This window comes from Lynx canadensis, chromosome X (genome assembly GCF_007474595.2).
Source record: "Lynx canadensis isolate LIC74 chromosome X, mLynCan4.pri.v2, whole genome shotgun sequence".
Lineage (NCBI taxonomy): Eukaryota > Metazoa > Chordata > Mammalia > Carnivora > Felidae > Lynx > Lynx canadensis.
This window is the reverse complement of record NC_044321.2, coordinates 61,791,081-61,813,279: the sequence shown is the minus strand read 5'-3', so window position 1 is coordinate 61,813,279 and position 22,199 is coordinate 61,791,081. Positions and strand designations below refer to the sequence as shown.

Genomic DNA, 22,199 nt, shown 5'->3' with positions numbered 1-22,199 from the left:
CATCTAGACACATGGTCAATAAAGAAACAAGGGCCCTGAATGATACATTGGATCAGATGGACTTGACAGATATATTTAGAACTCTGCATCCCAAAGCAACAGAATATACTTTCTTCTTGAGTGCACATGGAACATTCTCCAAGATAGATCACATACTGGGTCACAAAACAGCCCTTCAAAAGTATACAGGAATTGAGATCATACCATGCATACTTTCAGACCACAATGCTGTGAAGCTTGAAATCAACCAAAGGAAAAAGTCTGGAAAACCTCCAAAAGCATGGAGGTTAAAGAACACCCTACTAAAGAATGCATGGGTCAACCAGGCAACTAGAGAAGAAATTTAAAAATACATGGACACAAATGAAAATGAAAAGACAACAATCCAAATGCTTTGGGATGCAGCGAAGGCAGTCCTGAGAGGAAAATACATTGCAAACCAGGCCTATGTGAAGAAACAAGAAAAATCCCAAATACAAAATCTAACAGCACACCTAAAGGAAATAGAAGCAGAACATCAAAGACACCATAAACCCAGAAGAAGAGAAATAATTAAGATCAGAGCAGAAGTAAACAATATAGAATCTAAAAAAACTGTAGAGCAGATCAATGAAATCAAGAGCTGGCTTTTGAAAAAAATAAACAAAATTGACAAACCTCTAGCCAGGCTTCTCAAAAAGAAAAGGGAGATGACCCAAATAGATAAAATCATGAATGAAAATGGAATTATTACAACCAATCCCTCAGAGATACAAACAATTATCAGGGAATACTATGAAAAATTATATGCCAACAAATTGGACAACCTGGAAGAAATGGACAAATTCCTGAACACCCACACTCTTCCAAAACTCAATCAGGAGCAAATAGAAAGCTTGAACAGACCCATAACCAGCGAAGAAATTGAATCGGTTATCAAAAATCTCCCAACAAATAAGAGTCCAGGACCAGATGGCTTCCCAGGGGAGTTCTACCAGATGTTTAAAGCAGAGATAATACCTATCCTTCTCAAGCTATTCCAAGAAATAGAAAGGGAAGGAAAGCTTCCAGACTCATTCTATGAAGCCAGTATTACTTTGATTCCTAAACCAGACAGAGACCCAGTAAAAAAAGAGAACTACAGGCCAATATCCCTGATGAATATGGATGCAAAAATTCTCAATAAGATACTAGCAAATCGAATTCAACAGCATATAAAAAGAATGATTCACCATGATCAAGTGGGATTCATTCCTGGGATGCAGGGCTGGTTCAACATTCGCAAATCAATCAACGTGATACATCACATTAACAAAAAAAAAGAGAAGAACCATATGATCCTGTCAATCGATGCAGAAAAGGCCTTTGACAAAATCCAGCACCCTTTCTTAATAAAAACCCTTGAGAAAGTCGGGATAGAAGGAACATACTTAAAGATCATAAAAGCCATTTATGAAAAGCCCACAGCTAACATCATCCTCAATGGGGAAAAACTGAGAGCTTTTTCCCTGAGATCAGGAACACGACAGGGATGCCCACTCTCACCGCTGTTGTTTAACATAGTGCTGGAAGTTCTAGCATCAGCAATCAGACAACAAAAGGAAATCAAAGGCATCAAAATTGGCAAAGATGAAGTCAAGCTTTCGCTTTTTGCAGATGACATGATATTATACATGGAAAATCCGATAGACTCCACCAAAAGTCTGCTAGAACTGATACATGAATTCAGCAAAGTTGCAGGATACAAAATCAATGTCCAGAAATCAGTTGCATTCTTATACACTAACAATGAAGCAACAGAAAGACAAATAAAGAAAATGATCCCATTCACAATTGCACCAAGAAGCATAAAATACCTAGGAATAAATCTAACCAAAGATGTAAAGGATCTGTATGCTGAAAACTATAGAAAGCTTATGAAGGTAATTGAAGAAGATTTAAAGAAACATTCACTTTTCATAGATGACATGATACTCTACATGGAAAACCTGAAAAACTCCACCAAAAATCTATGAGAACTGATACATGAATTCAGCAAAGTTGCAGGATACAAAAATCAATGTACAGAACTTGGTTGCATTTCTATACACCAATAATGAAGCAACAGGAAGAGAAATAAAGAAATCAATACCATTTACAATTGCACCGAAAAACATAAAATACCTAGGACAAAACCTAACCAAGGATGTAAAAGTTCTGTATGCTGAAAACTATAGAAAATTTACGAAATTGAAGAAGACACAAAGAAATGGAAAAATATTCCATGCTTATGGATTGGAAGAACAAATATCGTTAACATGTCAATACTACCCAAAGCAATGTATACATTCAATGCAATCCCAATCAAAATTGCACCGACATTCTTCTCAAAGCTAGAGCAAATGATCCTAAAATTTAGATGGAACCACAAAAGACCCCCAAAGAGCCAAGGTAATGTTGAAAAAGAAAACCAAAGCGGGAAACATCACAATCCCAGATTTCAGCCTCTACTACAAAGCTGTAATCATCAAGACAGTAGGTACTGGCACAAAAAACAGACACATAGACCAATGGAATAGAATAGAGAACCCAGAAATGAACCCACAAATGTATGGCCATCTAATCTTTGACAAAGCAGGAAAGAATATCCAATGGAAAAAAAAGACAGTCTCTTTAGCAAATGGTGCTGGGAGAACTGGACAGCAACATGCAGAAGTATAAAACTGGACCACTTTCTTACACCATACACAAAAATAAATTCAAAATGGATGAAAGACCTAAATGTGAGACAGGAAACCATCAAAATCCTAGATGAGAAAACAGGCAACAACCTCTTTGACCTCAGCCACAGCAACTTCTTACTTGACACATCTCTGAAAGCAAGTGAAATAAAAGCAAAAAATGAACTGTTGGGACCTCATCAAGATAAAAAGCTTCTGCACTGCAAAGAAAACAATCAACAAAACTAAAAGCAACCGACAGAATGGGAAAAGATGTCTGCAAATGACATTTCATATAAAGGGTTAGTATCCAAAATCTACAAAGAACTTACCAAGTTCAACACCCAAAAAACAAATACTCCAGTGAAGAAATGGGCAGAAGACATGAATAGACACTTCTACAAAGAAGACACCCAGATAGTCAACAGACACATGAAAAGATGCTCAACATCACTCATCCTCAGGGAAATACAAATCAAAACCACATTGAGATGCCACCTCACACTGGTCAGAGTGGCTAAAATTAACAACTCAGGAAAAAACAGATGTTTGTGAGGATGTGGAGAAATGTGAACTTTCTTGCACTGTGAGTTGGAATGCAAACTGGTGCAACCACTCTGGAAAACAGTGTGGAGGTTCCTCAAAAAATTCAAAATAGAACTACCCTACAACCTAGCAATAGCACTACTAGGAATTTATCCAAAGGATACAGGAGTGCTGATGCATAGGGGCACTTGTACCCCAATGTTTGTAGCAGCACTTTCAACAATAGCCAAATCATGGAAAGAGCCTAAACGTCCATTAACTGATGAATGGATAAAGAAATTGTGGTTTATATACACAATGGAATACTACGTGGCAATGAGAAAGAATGAAATGTGGCCTTTTGTAGCAACGTGGATGGAACTGGAGAGTGTGATGCTAAGTGAAATAAGTCATACAGAGAGAGACAGATACCATATGTTTTCACTCTGTTGTGGATCCTGAGAAACTTAACAGAAGACCATGGGGGAGGGGAAGGAAAAAAAAGGTTAGAGAGGGAGGGAGCCAAAACAGACTCTTAAAAACTGAGAACAAACTGAGGGTTGATGGGGGATGAGGGAGTGGATGGTGGGTGATGGGTGTTGAAGAGGGCATCTGTTGGGATGAGCACTGGGTGTTATATGGAAACCAATTTGACAATAAATTTCATATTAAAAAATACTCCACTTATAGCAATGGACAGATCATCTACACAGAAAATCAACAAAGAAACAATGGCTCTAAATGACACGCTAGACCAGATGGACTTAATACACACACACACACACACACACACACACACACACCATTTCATCCCAAAGTAGGAGAATACATATTCTTCTCAAGTGCACATGGAACATTCTCCAGAATAGATCACATATTGGGTCACAGATCAGCCCTCAACAGGTAAAAAAATATTGAGATCATACCATGCATATTTTCAGATCACAACATTATGAATCTAGAAATGAACCACAAGAAAAAATTTGGAAAGCCCTCAGATACGTGAAAGTTAAATAACATCTTACTAAAGAATGAATGGATCAACCAAAAAATTAAAGAATAAATTAAAAAAATACATGGAAACAAATTAAAATGAAAACACAAGAGTCCAAGTCCTTTGGTGTGCAGCAAAGGCAGTCCTAAGAAGAAAATATATTGTAATTCAGGCCTATCTCAAGAAATGAGAAAGGTCCCTAATACAAAACCTAACCTTATACTTAAAAAATCTGGAAAGGAGCAGCAAATAAAGCACAAAGCCAGCAGAAGAAGGAAATTTATAAAGATTAGAGCAGAAATAAACAATATAGAATCTAAAAAAGTAAAAAAAAAAAAATTTTAAAAACCAGTAGAACAGATCAATGAAACTAAGGACTGGTTTTTTGAAAGAATAAACAAAATTGATAAACCCTTAGCCAGACTTCTCAAAAAGAAGAGAGAACCCAAATGGATCAAATCACGAAGGAAAGAAGAGAGATGAAAACCGACACCACAGAAATACAATTATAAGTGAATATGATGAAAAATTATATGCCAACAAACCGGACAATCTGGGAGGAATGGTCAAATTCCTAGACACTCACACACTACCAAAACTCAAACAGGAAGAAATAGAAAACTTGAACAGACCCATAACCAGCAAAGGAATTGAGTTGGTTATCAATACCTCCCAGCAAACAAGAGTCCTGGGCCAAATGGCTTCCCAGGGGAATTCTACCAGACATTTCAAGAAGAGTTAATCCTATTTTCCTCAAACTGTTCCAAAAAATAGAAATTAAAGGAAAGCTTCCAAACTCAGTCTACAAAGCCAACATGACCATGCATCTAAAGCCAAAGACCCCACTAAAAAGGAGAATTACAGGCCAATATACCTGATGAACCTGGATGCAAAATTTCTCAATAAGATACTAGCAAATCAAACCCAACAGTACATTAAAAGAATTATTCACCATGATCAAGTGGGATTTATTCCTAAGCTGCAAGGCAGGTTTAATATTTGCAAAACAATCAATGTGATACACCACATTAATAAAAGAAAGGATAGGAACCATATGATTATTTCAAGAGATGCATAAAAAGTGTCTGACAAAATACAGCATCCTTTCATGATAAAAACCTTCAAGAAAGAGGAATAGAAGGAATGTATCTTAACATTATAAAAGCCATATATGAAAGGCCCACAGCTAATATCATCCTCAATGGGGAAAAACTGAGAGCTTTCCCCCTAAGGTCAGGAACACAACTGAGATGTCCACTCTCGCCACTGTTGTTCAACATATACTGGAAGTCCTAGCCTCAGCAATCATAAAACAAAAAGAAATAAAAGGAATACAGATCAGCAAGAGAGAATTCAAACTTCACTCTTCACAGATGACATGACACTCTTCATGGAAAACCTGAAAGACTCCACAAAAAAACTGTTAGAGCTGATACATGAATTCAGCAAAGTCACAGGATACAAAATCAATGTACAGAAATCAGTTGCATTTCTATACACCATTAATGAAGCAGTTGCATTTCTATACACCAATAATGAAGCAGCAGAAAGAGATATCACAGATTGGTCCCATTTACAATTGCACCAAAATCAATAAGATACCAAGGAATAAACCTAACCAAAGACGTAAAAGATCTGTATGCTGAAAACTACAGAAAGCTTATGAAAGCAACTGAAGAAGATACAAAGAAATGGAAAAACATTCCATGCTCATGATTGGAAGAACAAAAATTGTTAAATGTCGATAATACCCAAAGCAATCTACACACTCAATGCAATCCCTACCAAAATAACACCAGGATTCCCCACAGAGCTAGAACAAACAATCCTAAAATTTGTATGGAACCAGAAAAGACCCTGAATAGCCAAAGCAATCCTGAAAAAGAAAATCAAAGCTGGAGGCATCAAAGTTCTGGACATTAAGGTGTATTACAAAGCTGTAATCATCAAGGTGTATTACAAAGCTGTAATCATCAAGACAGTACGGTATTGACACAAAAACAGACACCTAGATCAATGGAATAGAATAGAGAACCCAGAAATAGGCCCACAAATATATGACCAACTAATCTTTGACAAAGCAGGAAAGAGTATCCAATGGAAAAAAAGACACTCTCTTCAGCAAATGGTGCTGGGAGAACTGGACAGCAACACACAGAAGAATGAAACTGGACCCCTTTATTACATCATACACAAAAATAAATTCAAAGTGGGTGAAAGACCTAAATATGAGACAGGAAACCATCAAAATCCTAGAGGAGAAAACAGGCAGAAACCTCTTTGACCTAGGCCACAGCAACTTCTTACTTGACATGTCTCTAGAGGCAAGGGAAATAAAAGCAAAAATGAAAGATTGCAATTCATCAAGATAAAAAGCTTCTGTACTGCAAAGGAAATAATCAGCAAAACCAAAAGGCAACTGATGGAATGGGAGAAGATAATTGCAAATAACATTTCAGATAAAGGGTTAGTATCCAAAATCTACAAAGAACTTACCAAACTCAACACCTGAAAAATAATCCAGTGAAAAAATGGGCAGAAGACATGAATAGACACTTTTCCAAACAAGGCATCCAGATGGCTCATAGACACATAAAAAGATGCTCATCACTCATCATCAGGGAAATACAAATCAAAACCACAATGAGATACTACCCTCACATCTTTCAGAATGGCTAAAACGAACAACTCAGGAAACAACAGATTTTGGCAACAATGTGGAGAAAGAGGATCTCTTTTGCACTGCTGGTGGGAATGCAAACTGGTGCAACCACTCTGGAAAACAGTATGGAAGTTCCTCAAAAAATTCAAAATAGAACTACCCTACAACCCAGTAATAGCACTACTAAGAATTTATCCAAAGGATACAGGAGTACAGGAGTGCTGATTCGAAGGGGCACATGCACCCCAATGTTTATAACAGCACTATCGACAATAGCCAAATTATGGAAAGAGCCCAAATGTCCATCGACTGATGAATGGATAAAGATGATGACACAATGGAATATTACTTGGCAGTCAAAAAGAATAAAATCTTGCCATTTGCAACAACGTAGATGGAACTAGAGTGTATTACGCTAAGCACAATAAGTCAGTCAGAGAAAGACAGATATCATATGTATTCACTCATATGTGGAATTTGAGAAACACAACAGATGAACATAGGGGAAGGGAAGGAAAAATAAGATAAAAACAGAGAGGGAAGCAAACCATAAGAGACTTGTAAATACAGAGAACAAGCTGAGGGTTGCTGCAGGGGAGGTGGGTGGGGGGATGGGCTAAATGGGGGTGGACATTAAGGAGGACACTTTTTGGGATTGAGCACTGGTTGTCGCATGTAAGAGATGAATCACTGCATTCCACTCCTAAAGGCAAGACTACACTGTATGTTAACTAACTTGAATTTAAAGTAAACAAAAAGAAAAAAAGAAAAATTAATAAATAAAAAGTTGAAATAAAAAAGGATGAATGTATAGATGCAAAGTGCCTATCTAACTGACAAATAACTGCTCTACCAAGACAAAACCTCCAGTACTAAGTGAATAGACATTTCTAGAGAGCTTAGAACTAATTCCTACAAATCTAAAAACCTGATATTCCTAGCAAGTAATACTTAGGAATATTACATACTCAAACACTTTTTTTGAAAGGACATTTAGGTTGATGTCACCACACTGGACTGACACCAAGAATCAGTCTAATGTGGACTTGATAAGACCAAAAATTCATATAAAAGTGAATATTATGTTAGACTATATTCAGTTTTACCACTACATAAAAGAAAAGAATGATGGCTGCAGTTAATGGCTGCAGGCAGTTCAGAGAAGTATTATTCGATAAGAAACAGAAAGAGCAAAATTATCCTACTGTAACATGGGGCCAAGAAAAACATTTCATTGTTATTTTTACTAAATATAAGCAATAGAAGATATGTTTAACTTGTCATAAAGTATTCACATTCTCTTTTTTAAACATCTTATATTTATGTAAACTAAGAATACATACTACAACTTATAAAATTTAAATATCCAAGAATTAAAATAAATTGCTGTAACGGGACAGAAATATGAAAAATATTATATTTTCTCACACAAAGTATTTAATTAGTCCTACTATTAATACTAATTGCCACTCTTAATTAGTCCTATTGTCTTGTTTAAATAATAGCATGTATGTAACAGAAAATACAGAAAAGCAATTTTAAATAAACCTCTATTTTCATATTTTTATATTAAAGCAATAACACATGTGCACAGTTATTTTTTATATATTATAGGCCTTTCATAGGTCTTTTCATCTTGTATGGCTGTGTCCTGTGTTGGCGCCCTGAAATTTCATCACCCCAACTGTATGGTACCATTCGGATGGAGGAACAAAAAAATTAAAAAGTTGGTGTTTGTAAATTACATAGACAAGAAACTGGTAAACAGTGGTGCCTCCAGTGACAGATAAATTAGTGGCTAGAAGAAACCAGAAAGTTTCTTTTTCTTATTTTTTTAAATGCATTTTTAAAATTTTGCACCTTGTGTATCTACTACCTATTCCAAAGTGAGAAAATCACTATTAGTCTTATATAGTAATCGTCCACGGTCAGCTGAGAAAGGTGCTTGTGGGACCATAGGGATCAGTGTTCCCCTGGAAATGGTGTGTTAAAAACACGTGATTCTTGGGGGACCTGCCTCATATTCAAGATGGCTGACTCGTCGACAACTGATTCAGAGGAGCCTGATGAGGTGAGCTGGTGTCCAAAACTGAAGGGCCTGCTAACCCCCAGAAATCAGTAAGAATTTGTTTTGTGAAGGAAGCCATTAGAGGGCTTTAAAGAAAGGAATACAATTATGTGATGTATGCCTGAGAGATCCGTTGGGTTGTGTGAAGAAGGTGGGGTAGCCCTATTTTCAGGACCTTTTTCTGTAGTCTTGGTGAGAACAGCTGTTGGTTTGGACTGTTAGCGTGGTTAGTACTGGATGAGGATGTGGAAACACAGACATGGTCCGACTTTGGGAAGTGGCCCTGATAAGACTTGTTATAGATTGTGGATTGTGGGGAGGGTGCGTAACATAGCTGACTGCTGTTACTGGCCTCGGTAGCTCAGTGTGCCTTTTCGTGGGATAAAGAACACGGTGGTGGATTATAGAGAATAGGAAAGAGTTCTCTCAGGGACACTTTAAGCCAGAGATAGTTAACTGATGCATGGGGTTTTTTTGAAAGTCAGGTTATTCTGTGGAGACTGGAGAGGGGAGAAAACTACTCAAGGAGAAGGGACAAGGGTGGAGAGGCTCAGCAGGGTGGGGAATCTTGCAGGCCCACAAAGGCTTTAGCTTTTCATCAGTATGAAATGGGTGAGGATGACAAGGCGTTGAGCTTGACGAGAGTTGGCCAAAGGCCTGCTGTTGCCAGATTTAACAAATGAAAATACAGAACGCCGAGCTAAATTTAAATGTGAGATCAACCACAAATAATTTTTTACATAAATATAGCCTATGTAGTGTTTGGGATATACTTTGGCTGAAAACGTATTTGTTGTTGATCTGAAATTTTAACTGGGTGTTATTTACACAGGCAACCCTACCACAAGGGCACGTGGAGGCAGGGCTTGTGCAGGTATTACAGGGAGATGGAAGGGCCGGAGTGGCAGCAGGGAAAGTGTGAAGAGGGGTCCCAGCAAAGACAAGGGTTACCCGTTTGGTACATTTTACTGGAGAACAGCTCTAGAAAAACGAGCTTCTTGGTTCTTCTAAGCGTTGGCCGAGGGTTCCCCGGGGAAGGCTTACTCGTCTCTGCCAATCCTCCGCGGCCTGCCGAATCCGCTAGCCCAGCTGCCCTCAGCCTCCACCGCGTGGAGTAGCAGTAGAAAAGCCGCAGCCCGCTGGGCCAGAGTTGTAACCCCGCCTTCCGCACCCCGCAGGGGTGGAGTCTGAGCGAGGAGCCTGCGATCAGCCCTCTCTCCTCGGATGACAGGCGGCAGGATAACATGGAGTCGAGCAAGATGGCGCCTCCCAAGAACGCTCCGAGAGATGCCTTGGTAAGTGCAAAGGATGAGAGGCGGGGCATGAAGCTCCGCGCGGCCAGCGTCTAGGGAGGCAGGCCCCGGCGGAGGGCCTGAGGCTGGGCTCGCGTGCGGCTTCAGCCCAGCCGGGGCAGCCAGGAGTGGGATAAGGGGCTGCCCGTCTGGACCTTGGGGCGCTTCTCCCGCAACCCCCGCGGCCCCGCTAGAGGGAGGCTTGCGGCCCGCCGAAGTGCGCAGTCCAACCACCCGGCTTTGTCTACTGGGCCTTGGGCCCCAGGCTCTTTGTGGTCTCGCCAGGTTGGCCAGCCGGGATTCTTGCGTCCAGCGTTCTTCCCCCATCGTCACAGAAGAAAATGACAACCAGCTGTAAGCCACCCCTTTCTTTCCCGGGGTGAAAGGCAACCCGGGCCTTTTTCTTCTCTTTGCCCCAGCCCCCACCCCCGCCAAAAAAAAAAAAAAAGTTTTCAGCAGAGGTTACAACGGGTTTGGGCGTGATTCTGATACACACTTGAGAAGAAAAGGATAGGAGTACAAGTTTGGAGCCCAGAGAAAGGGGGATCTTGTATCATAAATACAAATACTACCTTCGGCCCAGTCTTGATTTCTAGTGCCTACATCATACATCTGACGTTTTTATTCGAATCTACAGGTGATGGCACAAATCCTGAAGGATATGGGAATTACGGAGTATGAACCAAGGGTTATAAATCAAATGTTGGAATTTGCTTTCCGTAAGTTAACAAAACACCAAAAATTTGCCTAACTTGCGAATCTGAAAAGATTGTTTTATTGTAAGAACATTTTCAACTAAATTGCTTTAACAGTTAATAAATATCATAGAACTTGGCTAAAGCAGAAAAAAGGAGCTCAAGCTAGGGGACAGTAGTATTTATACTGTGATATCTATTTAAAATTGATCATATAGAGGGGAGCCTGGGTACTTCAGTCATTAAGCTTCTGACTCTTGATCTTAGTTCAGGTCATGATCTCCTTCCTGCTTTGAGAGATTGAGCCCCTTGGGCTCTGCTGTGACAGCAGAGTCTGCTTGGGATTATCTCTCTCCCTCTCTCTGCCCTCCCCTGCTCACCTCGCTGTCTCTCTCAAATAAGCTTAATAAAAAAATTTTTAGTTGATCATGTAGATCAATTAGATATTAGAACCAAAATTCATAAATTTTCTACTGGTAGAACCTTCCATTAAGAAAAATGGCCATAAATATTAGGCTGTTTTCATAGGTTTAAGAAAATAATGTTTTGTTCTTAAAGGATATGTGACTACAATTCTGGATGATGCGAAAATTTATTCAAGCCATGCTAAGAAACCTAATGTTGATGCAGATGATGTGAGACTGGCAATCCAGTGTCGGGCTGATCAGTCTTTTACTTCTCCTCCTCCAAGAGATGTGAGCAAAGTTATTTGAAGTTCATTTTACTTAAAAATTTTTAAATTGTAGTTCTAATAAGGATTTTTTTTTAGTTTTTACTGGATATTGCAAGGCAGAAAAATCAAACCCCTTTACCACTGATTAAGCCATATGCAGGACCCAGACTGCCACCCGACAGATACTGCTTAACAGCTCCAAACTATAGGCTGAAGTCCTTAATTAAAAAGGTAAGAATTTTTAGTCAAATTAGTTTTTTAAAAAGATGAGATGTGTTAGGGCAATTTGTAAAAAGCACATTCCTATAGATTAGTAGAAAAAAGACTAAGATAATTTACTAGGATTTTTAAAATTTATAGCGTTGAAAATACCATGTCTGCAATTAACTACTACATTAAAATACAAAATTTTTAGAGCTAAAAAGAACTTTAATGTTCATCTAACCTAACACTTAATTTTCACAACAGGAAACTGAGCCTCGATCCATCTGTGGAGTTAGTAGCAAAGCTGGGACTTATTCCCAGGTCTCATGCCTCCAAATATTTCCACTGTTTATCAGTTTTTTGTGACACCTGATAACAGAGTAAATGATATACCATCAGGAATTGGACTTATTTTCTGAAATATGACCTAAGGCTCTCCCACCACTGAGAAAGTTCTCCCCACATTCAGCTAGCTGCCTTTGTTGTCTGAAATTCTGCTAGAAGAGAGTTTCTTTTTTTTTAGGTTAAGATATTGACTAGTTAAGATTAAAAGTCATAAGGATGTTCGGGCGCCTGGGTGGCGCAGTCGGTTAAGCGTCCGACTTCAGCCAGGTCACGATCTCGCGGTCCGCGAGTTCGAGCCCCGCGTCAGGCTCTGGGCGGATGGCTCGGAGCCTGGAGCCTGTTTCCGATTCTGTGTCTCCCTCTCTCTCTGCCCCTCCCCCGTTCATACTCTGTCTCTCTCTGTCCCAAAAATAAATAAAAACGTTGAAAAAAAAAAATTTTTTTTAAAAAGTCATAAGGATGTTAGTTGTTATCCCCCAAATAAGACTCTACCTTAAACACTATATAGAATTTTCTATGTGTATGTTCATATCCATGTCCATATGCATATGCATTATATTTATATGATATATATGTTTGTGAAGACTAGTTTCAATGTTGGATTTAGAACACTGATGAAACAAAAACGACATTCTTGCCATAGGTTTATCCATTAATAAGTCACATCAGCAATCCTAATTTCATTCTTGGTAAGTTTAGGGGTCAGATCTAAACAACATTAAAACTAACTTGTTTTTGAAATCCCCTAGGGACCTAACCAAGGAAGACTAGTTCCACGGTTAAGTGTTGGTGCTGTTAGTAGCAGACCTTCCACTCCTACTATAGGTAAGTGAGAGAGGGAAATGGTTTTTCTGACTGGTAAAGAAGTTCCTTGGCACTTAATTTTAAATTATAATCCAAGTCAAAAGCTGAGTCAGAAATTCCCAAATGTGTATTGCCATTGATACATTTACTTATCCTCTAGTAAAACTATAAACATATATCTTATCAGATTTCAAAATGAGAAAGCCACAAGGAATATCTGATCCCAAATGAGTATAGAATTGGACATTACCCAGTGTTGTTGGAATAAACTGGGATACCAAAAACAGTTTAAGCTGTGTTCTCTGCCTTCTATACAAATCAAGTTGCCAAACACAACTCATGGCAGTAGCCTATTTATTTTCAGAAATTAAAGAACTTTCAGAGTAAACTGGCAAGAGAATGCAACCCAAACAATTTTAAAGTGTACAAAAAGCATATCAAAGAAAAACTCATTGTTTTTAATACTAATCTTTTCAGAAGTAGTACTGATTGTCCTGTGTTGTCCCTTCAAGGTGTCTCCTGTGTCGTGACAGGTCCCCATCATTCTTTGAGCTTTTATTGCTTTTTGGCACAAGATGATCTAAGCTCATCTTATATTTTCCCTTACTCTAGTTCTACAACCAGCCATTTCTCCAGAGCCCTAGTTCCTTTTAGTGGAGAATGGTATTTAGAAACCGTTAGGTTTCTTTTTAATGTTGTTGCTTAGGTAATAAGGGAAACATAAATAGATTTAGAGTTCCTGATTTTTTTTTTTGGTCCTACATTCCTGCTGGATTTCTTTCATAATCAAAGTATTTTCAGAAATAATCCTCTTTGACCAGTACTGATTTCTTGGCTCTTATGTTTTATAACTTGAGTCCTATAGATGTCATATAGCTCTAATGTAAGCAGCATTGATTTATGCAGTGTGTAGACAATCTCTTCATATTCTCATTTAAACATTTTAAAATCAACCGGGTATAGTATTAGTTGTACACTTCCAGTTACCTGCATGTGACCTTTGTGGGCAGAAATTCGCATATATAATTTGTGTAACTTTTAGGTCATATACTGTGTATCTGTGGATTCATATTACTTTAGTGAATACCAATTTTTTAAAAACTCTGGGCTGTGGTAATCCACTGCACGTGTTGGCAAGTTAACCAATTTTAGCTATCAGTTGTGATTTTTAGACACTTATTATACATGTTTTAGAGATTTTTAAAATCTAAAATGAGGGAACTGCTAAAATCTAGTATTAAAATACAAGTTATGAACTTTGAAAACATGGAATTCTATAAAGTATCCAAGATCTAAGCATCTACTCTGTTCAGTTTTAAAACCTAAACTCCACACTTCCTTAAATGTTAAATCGTTATGGTAATGGCCAAGAAAACATCTACCTATTGTGAATTTCTTGACAAAACAAAACACATACTGTTTCATTAAGCTTCACCAAATTCTTTGAACTGATCCTTAATACAACAGAAAACTTGCCTAGGAATGAAGATACCTTAGAGTAAGGCCTCACCTTCTCAGTTTGGGAGAGAAAGCATTAGAGCCAGATTCCTGCGTACCTTTGAACTCTCTTCCCCTATTTAGGCTTTCTTCCCCTATTTAGGCTTTCTTCCCCTATTTAGGCTTTCTTCCCCTATTTAGGCTTTCTTCCCCCATTTAGGCTTTCTTCCCCCATTTAGGCTTTCTTCTCCTTTGTTTCTGGAGAGGGTAGTTGTATTTTTTTCAGCAACTCTTCCCTGGGCAGACTGCTGGTTCCAGGAGAAAGGGATGTATGGAAAACCTGCATCCCCAAAGGAAAAACTAGGAACACACATGTTTCCATAAATGTATTTTTTAAGAGAGCTATGATGTCAGTATACATCTTTGAGTCTTGCAAAATTTATTCATTAAACAAAAATTGTTGAGTGCCTATTAGGAGTAAGGCACAAAGACCATATGTTCTTAAGGATAAAAAGTGTTAGCCAAGCTTGTAATTTAGTGAACAGGAGAAGATACTAATAAAGGTTCCTATGACAAGGCAATTTCAGAGGCAGGCATTGACTTCTGAGCAAATCAAGGAAATTTTATAAAATAGGGTGGTATTTGAGTTGTACCTTGGAATAACTGGTAGAGTTGAGGGGGGTTTGGACTAGGTTATCCCCACAATCCCTTTCTGTTTAAAAAAAGTACTTGGATATAGAATAGGAATATGACTTTTGTACCCACCTGGGGACCCTAAGAGGTATATTTGATAGGCTTTTGTTAGATGCATGTTGATTTACCTTCATAGGCATAGTAGACATCTTCTAATTCTCAGTAAGTGACAGATTAAAAGTGCCACCTAAGGTAATTAATAGAAAACTTGGGTCTTTATTCTGCTGGTTTATTTGGACACTCAGTTTCACAACCTCACGTAGCTAAAATTCAGTGCCAGGTGGTTTGAAGAGCTATACATGGATTATTTTAACTTTCACAAGAATCTTATGTGATAGTTATCTCCATTTGACAGGTGAGAAAACTAAAGTATTAAAAGATTAAATAACTTGCCCAAGGACACTCATCTAGTAGGTGATAAAGCCTGAATTCAAACTCAAGTAGGTAGACTCCAGAGCCTACATTCTTTACTACTATACTGTCCTGAACTTTTAGCATTTAAACCATTGAGTTTGTACTTTGCTTATTTCTGATTTTTTTCTCACCATTCATTAGTTCCTTGTGCTTTGAAGGTAGTTTCTTATAAGCTAAGGAGTGCAGAATATGAACCTGTGTAATGAAGTCACCTAACTAACATGGTCTGTTAATTACAACTACAGCAACCCCACAAACAGCTTCTGTCCCAAGTAAAGTTGCACCTCCAGTGTCAGTGACAAGCCAAAGATTTACAGTGCAGATTCCACCTTCTCAGTCCACACCTGTCAAACCAGGTAACATGATGGGGAGGGTGGCATTGAAAGTGGTTCTTTTATTTTTTCTGAATCTTAAAATTTGTGAATAATTTGATTATAGAATAATTTGTATTCTTATAGCAAGAGTTAAGTTGTTTTAATATACCAGGAAGGTGGCAGTAATGCTGCAAATTAGTGTTCTTCAGAAGGGTCTATGACCCCACTAAAATTGTATGAAATTTTACAAATATGTAATGTTTTGGAAATGGAGAGTATTCAGCATGATCATCAGATTCTCAAAGAACACAACTAAAATAAGTTAGGGTCCACAAATCTAAGGCATCTTCAGGGAAAAGCACTTAGGGTTAAAGCTCAAAAAAATAATATAACTTAGTGTACAACAAATAAAAATTGTACTTTTACTCACTTTATGGAAGGATACATATAAAGTTGGAATAATATATAAGTAGAATTCTGTTATAGCCTAATTTATTACTGAATATATTTCAATTGAACATCTTCTGAAACCTAAATGTACATAGTGAACTACTTATATAAAATACTGGCTTATAATGGGAATGTGATTCCTGACCTTGAACATGTGCCCTTAATATGTTCCATGATGAATCCAGCACACTGCTTCCCATGGCTAAGTATTAACTAAAATTTTAGGTAGTTAAGTTTAAAAAAAAACAGAACTTTAATGTTGTACTAGATACTATTTTAAATACTGTAAAGTATTAGAAAATTTTATTCAACTCCTAATGCAGTATAAATACCCTAGTTTCTTCTATGATGTAGTTGCTATTCATGCTATTAAAATTGTTGTTAGAATTATAATGTAGATTTGTTGAATACCTTTTACCATGTTTCTGATTTGGGGTAATTCAGTTTGAAGGTGTTTTCTCCTGTTTATAGTTCCTGCAACGACTGCAGTTCAAAATGTTCTGATTAATCCTTCAATAATTGGGCCCAAAAATATTCTTATTACCACCAACATGGTTTCATCACAGAACACGGCCAACGAATCAAACCCGTTGAAGAGAAAACATGAAGAAGATGATGACAATGATACTATGTAAGGAATACAATCAAGATGTATTTCAAACGTGTAGTTGGTTTGGAGCCCAGTATACTGAACTAGAATATTCTTTATCTTCTCAAGTTTTATCTTAGAAAACTTAAATGTAGCTGCAGTATTTTTCACATTGGCTTAAACTGTTAGATGTCTTAAGCATACCAGTGTTTTTTCATTAGGCTCCAAGTAAAAAAGTATTTGTTTCTTAATACATTAATTCATTAATGTTAAATTCCATCATGACAGTTTTTTACTTGGAAGCAGTTTTCTGCCATGTTTCACTGACAGCAGCACTTAAGTTTCAATTGCTACAGCCTGATCAGTAATCTTTAACAGCATCATTTCTATCTACATTTAAATACTACTTTCTTTTCAAGGTAAAATAGTCACAACTTTGGTTTTCACCAACTTTTTTTAACCAAATCTCTAAATTTAGGAAGCATTTTTTTGGAAAAGATGGATTTAAAGGGATTCTAAATCCATTTTAAGTGTATTTGTTTCTTGTTGTTCTCTAACCTCCCACCTCAACCCTGTTTCTAGATCCCATTCATTTTCTGTACTGCCTCTTCCCCATAGGGTTGTTTCACCCAGTGCTCTTAGAAGGCCAAAACTGGAATTTTCAAAGTGTAGTTCCTGATAATACAGTTCAGTGTCATTTTCCTATTTTTAAGACCTGCTTTTACATGCCTGATATTCTGTGGTTCACTTTAACCCCGAAGGTTTGCCTTGCTGTTTTACTCTCCATACCAGAACAGTTGAGTTTTACACCTTTCCTTTTATGCTCCTTGAGCTTTATTCTGCTTTTAACAGGTAGTTTTGGGGTCAGCTACAATTTCGATCTTATATTCCAAGTTGATAACTCCACCATATTTCACATTTCTAAATTTAACATAGAAGATGCTGTAGCTTCAAAATCTGCATTGAGAAGTATATTTACACTGGACTTAGGCAAAAACCACTGAAGAGCAAGTTTTCTTCCTTTTTATCACATACATATATGCTGTAATTACTACTGCTTGAACCCTTCAATTGGTATAATTCATTTTTCTAGCTTGTTGCTGAGGTTATCATATATGAGATGGGATCAAACCTGAAAATTCTCTAATGGTTTTCCTTCCTCTAGAAGGCCAACAATAAAAGCAAATCAGTGTAATGTGACTGGCACTTAGGTGTACCAGTAGGTTTCCCAGTAATGTAATGTTGCTGAACACTTTTCTCTTATTTTCCATTTATACACATTTAAACCTCTTAGTGGGAAAGACTGCAAAGCTTTCAAAAATATTAAATAGGTTTGTTGTTTTTAAGTTTGACATATTCAACATTGGAATACTTTTGCAGAATTTTCTAAAATAAATTTTCGGGGCGCCTGGGTGGCGCAGTTGGTTAAGCGTCCGACTTCGGCCAGGTCACGATCTCGCGGTCCGTGAGTTCGAGCCCCGCGTCAGGCTCTGGGCTGATGGCTCAGAGCCTGGAGCCTGTTTCTGATACTGTGTCTCCCTCTCTCTCTGCCCCTCGCCCGTTCATGCTCTGTCTCTCTCTGTCCCAAAAATATATACACGTTGAAAAAAAAAAATTTAAAAAAAATAAAATAAAATAAATTTTCATATCATATCATAATTTAGAACTTGTAGCCAAGGATCCTCAAAACTTCAAACACAAGAAAGTTTCATGTTAGGATGGTGCTCTAGATAAATTGAAGAGAAATAGTCCAGTAACAGAAGACATGTCTCACCACAGTCTGCGTGTTTTTGGGTATTAGGAAAAAGGTGATATCAAATTTATAAAAACAGATCTGATCAACATCATAGAAATGTTCATTATATAGCATAGGAAATCATTACTTGAATGTTCTCAGGGAGGCAGCATGTCAGAAGGCCTAGGGTCTAGTCCTGGCTCCATCATTTACCAACTATGTGACCTTACTTCACCTCTGAGCCTAGTTCTCTAGGCTAGTATACTGAACTAGGATAATAGGAATTATTATTCCTGTAATAGAAGAACACCGACCCTGCCTACCTCACAGGGATGTTGTGAGGGTTTAATTGATGTGAAAGTTCTTTGAAAATTGTAAAATGGTTTATAACTCTAAGGAATTGTTCATGTATTTGTTCCAAGATTATTAATAAAAACTGAACTTAACCATTTCTTTCATTTTTGATTTAAGGGATTCAAGGAAGATGAACAAGACCCAGTAATTCTGAGGTCCAAGAAGCAATTAAGATTTAATGGGTGACTTAATTATAAATCAGGGAATTGCTTGCTTTTATTTGGAATCAGCATGTGACTCATAGTGGAGCAAAACAAAAATGAATATGGGCTTAAGTCTGTTAAAAACATATCATGCTGTTGAGACTGCAGTTGGAGTGTTCATTCACTTGCTAGGTCAGCCAGGGGATGCATTGCTCTTTCAAATGCAGACTGCTTTATCTTGCAGATCTCCCTTCCCTATAATTGCATCCACCCAATATAGCTTCTAAAATGACTTAAGGCAGCTCTTGTCCTCCAGCTTCTAGGTGGAATTTTTTAAGAGTTACTGAAGGTAAATGTGGTGAGGACATTGTTGTCCCAAGTTCTTCCTTTCACAAGTGGGAAACAAGTGTTTTTGATCTGAGTATGAATATAGGAGTACAGCCAGTATGTGGGGAAAATAGAAAACATAATGCACACTGGTCCCAAGAAGTCCAGAGTGAAAGTACTCAAGAGTTAGGAAAGACAACACTAATCAGAACAGCACATTCAAAACAGTGTGTATAGTAGGCTACCATATATATTTTAATTTGTATGTATATACATACATAGGATATGCTTTTTATATACATTAAGTAGCTCTAGAATGAATGAAACCAGTCTGACGGTAGCTGTTTCTAAAGAGGGTAACTGGTAGTTGGGGGACTGAGGTAGGAAGGTGTCTTCTCATTGTATACCCCTTTTTGACTTTTGTATCATGTGCTAGAGGGAAGTTTTGGACATAAAGAAAACAAGGAAAGTAGGAAACACAGAGTTTAAGAGACTGAATTAGTTGATGACACAAAGATCATAATCTCTATACAGGCATATACATCTATCATATGGAGGTTAAAACTGAATTTGTGACACATGCTAAAACTTTGCAATATTTTATCAATAATTCATAATTCTGTATTAAATCAGGAAGCACATCCTTGTACTACTATTCTAGTTTATGTGCTCACAAGTTGTTTGTTACATATTACCTTTCTCAACTAGGTGGTGAATTTCTTCAAGACATAAATGCTATCTTATATTCCCTCCATTATGTCCTAAGCATATGGCAGGTACTCAAATATTTGGCTATTTGTGTTTCCCCATTCATTCTCTGGATTAATGAACAAATAAATGGAGAATGATCCTGGAAGCAGAGTCTAGTAGAAAGTACTTAAAAGGTACAATCCAGGTTGGTGGATGGATGAATTGACAGTTGTAGAATCTAAGTGCTAGGTTTACAGGTGTTTATACAATTCTTTTAATTCCTCTGTACATATGAAATAAAATGTTGCAATTCCTCTGTACATATGAAATAATAAAATGTTGCAGGAAGGTAATCAGTAGGGGGGGGGGAAGTCTAGCCCAGCTGTAACATTAATTTGCTGGATCTATGAATAGCACCTCTGGGTCACCTCTACAAAAAAATCAGCCTAGAATTACTGCTTCTCACACCAGGATATAGTGTACCATTAGAGGTATGCAGAAACATGGTGCATTTTAAAATTTACTACAACTATGGGGACAATATTAATTAAAATTCAAATGAATTTTTTAAAAATTCAAGCCTTCAAAATTGTTTTGTTTAAAAGCAACCACCAAAATTTTCTTTTGCTCTTCTCTCTCGAGTTAAATACTCCTAGGCTAGAAGCATCATTTCGGGGAGTAAGGCACAATGAAAAGGCAGCCTTTGGAGTCCAACAAACCTGAACTTGAATCCCTGCTGTTACATACTAGCTTTGTGATCCTGTCCAAGATCTTGTTTCTTAAGAAAGGTGAAATACACATCTAGTATGTAAAATGTAAAATGCCCTGCAGACTTTTGAAATCTCATGTTTACCTCTGCTCACTCCCAAAACTCCATTAAAATGACAGGAAAGAAAAAGGAAGGGAAAGTTACAAGGATAATACATGAATCAGAATGTCATTAGAATCACTTCTCAGCCTTTTTGCTAAGATCAAGTGCAGAATGTCATTAGATTTTAAGCAATGACAATGAAGCAAAGCCTTAAAATCTGGGAAACTGATATGTACACTGATTCTACATATAGCCAAACAGGCAAGTATTAGGGGTTGAATAAAGACATTTTCAGACATAAAAGGTCTCAAAAACTCTGAGTCCCAGATACTCCTCAGGAAGCTAGTAGAGTTCTGTGTTTCACAAAAAGAGTCAAGCAAGAAAAAAGGGGGAAAAGGAATCCAGGAAAAGGGAGGCCCAACACAGGAGGTAAAAGGAATCCCCAACAGGGTTACCCCAAAGGGATTTCTTCTAGAAAAAGAAATCCCAGAGCAACAGCTATATAGCAAACCTAGAAGGCAGCCAGGGTAAACTGGAGTGAAAGCAGAGGACTCCAGGAGGAATATCGCTAATAAAAATGAAGACTTGTCTCACATGTTTGAATACACTGGGTATGAATCAGCGATAGGTACATAGAAAAAAAGTAAACTTTCAAAACTTATTAACCCCAAAGAAAATAAAAAGGTACATTATATAATCATACCGTATGACATAGCTCAGCTGTGAATACTATTTATAATCACAATGTAGACTACTGATGTAATCTAGGATTATAACAAAACTATACTGGGCAAATTAAGAAGGGAAGTATATGTGGAACAGAGGCTATAAGAATGCTAAATCTTCCCATGGCATGGCATTAATACATATCGTTTCGTAAAAATCAAGAGATTAATAATATTAAGTATGTTACAGAAACATGGAGGTAAGTACCAGAAAAAAAGCTAAGTGTTGAAAGCAGTCATCTCTGGGGGATGGAAATCACAAATGGGAGGAATGGGCTGAAGCCTATTTTGTTGTCATAAGCCTTGACGTTTTTAAATTATGGTCATGTGTAACAGATATAAATAAAATCTAAAATAAAGCACCAGGGTGCCTGGGTGGCTCAGTCAGTTAGGTGTCTGACTCCTGATTTCAGCTCAGGTCATGATCTCACTGAGATCAAACCCCACATCAGGCTCTGCACTGGGCATGGAGCCTGCTTAAGATTCTCTCCCTCTCCCTTTGCCCCTCCCCTGCCCATTCACTGTCTTTAAAACACAAACCAAAAAATAAAAAATAAAAAAATAAATCACCTATTAC

At 37.5% G+C, this 22,199-nt stretch overlaps 1 protein-coding gene across 1 annotated transcript; it reads left to right on the top strand.

The window, feature by feature from the left end:
• Positions 1-10,119: 10,119 nt before the first annotated feature.
• TAF9B (TATA-box binding protein associated factor 9b) lies at positions 10,120-18,228 on the top strand. Its single transcript, XM_030305688.1, has 7 exons — positions 10,120-10,222; positions 10,857-10,938; positions 11,473-11,609; positions 11,684-11,818; positions 12,886-12,961; positions 15,730-15,840; positions 16,720-18,228. The coding sequence occupies exons 1-7, from the start codon at positions 10,172-10,174 to the stop codon at positions 16,881-16,883; spliced, it is 756 nt and encodes a 251-aa protein (XP_030161548.1). The 5' UTR covers positions 10,120-10,171; the 3' UTR covers positions 16,884-18,228.
• The last annotated feature ends 3,971 nt before the right edge of the window (positions 18,229-22,199 follow it).

Bases quoted from the DNA above. Each gene is read 5' to 3' on its own strand.
- TAF9B (XM_030305688.1), top strand. From the start codon at position 10,172: ATGGAGTCGAGCAAGATGGCGCCTCCCAAGAACGCTCCGAGAGATGCC. The intron at 11,610-11,683 runs GTGAGCAAAGTT...ATTTTTTTTTAG, and splicing joins CTTCTCCTCCTCCAAGAGAT to TTTTTACTGGATATTGCAAG. The intron at 15,841-16,719 runs GTAACATGATGG...TCCTGTTTATAG, and splicing joins GTCCACACCTGTCAAACCAG to TTCCTGCAACGACTGCAGTT.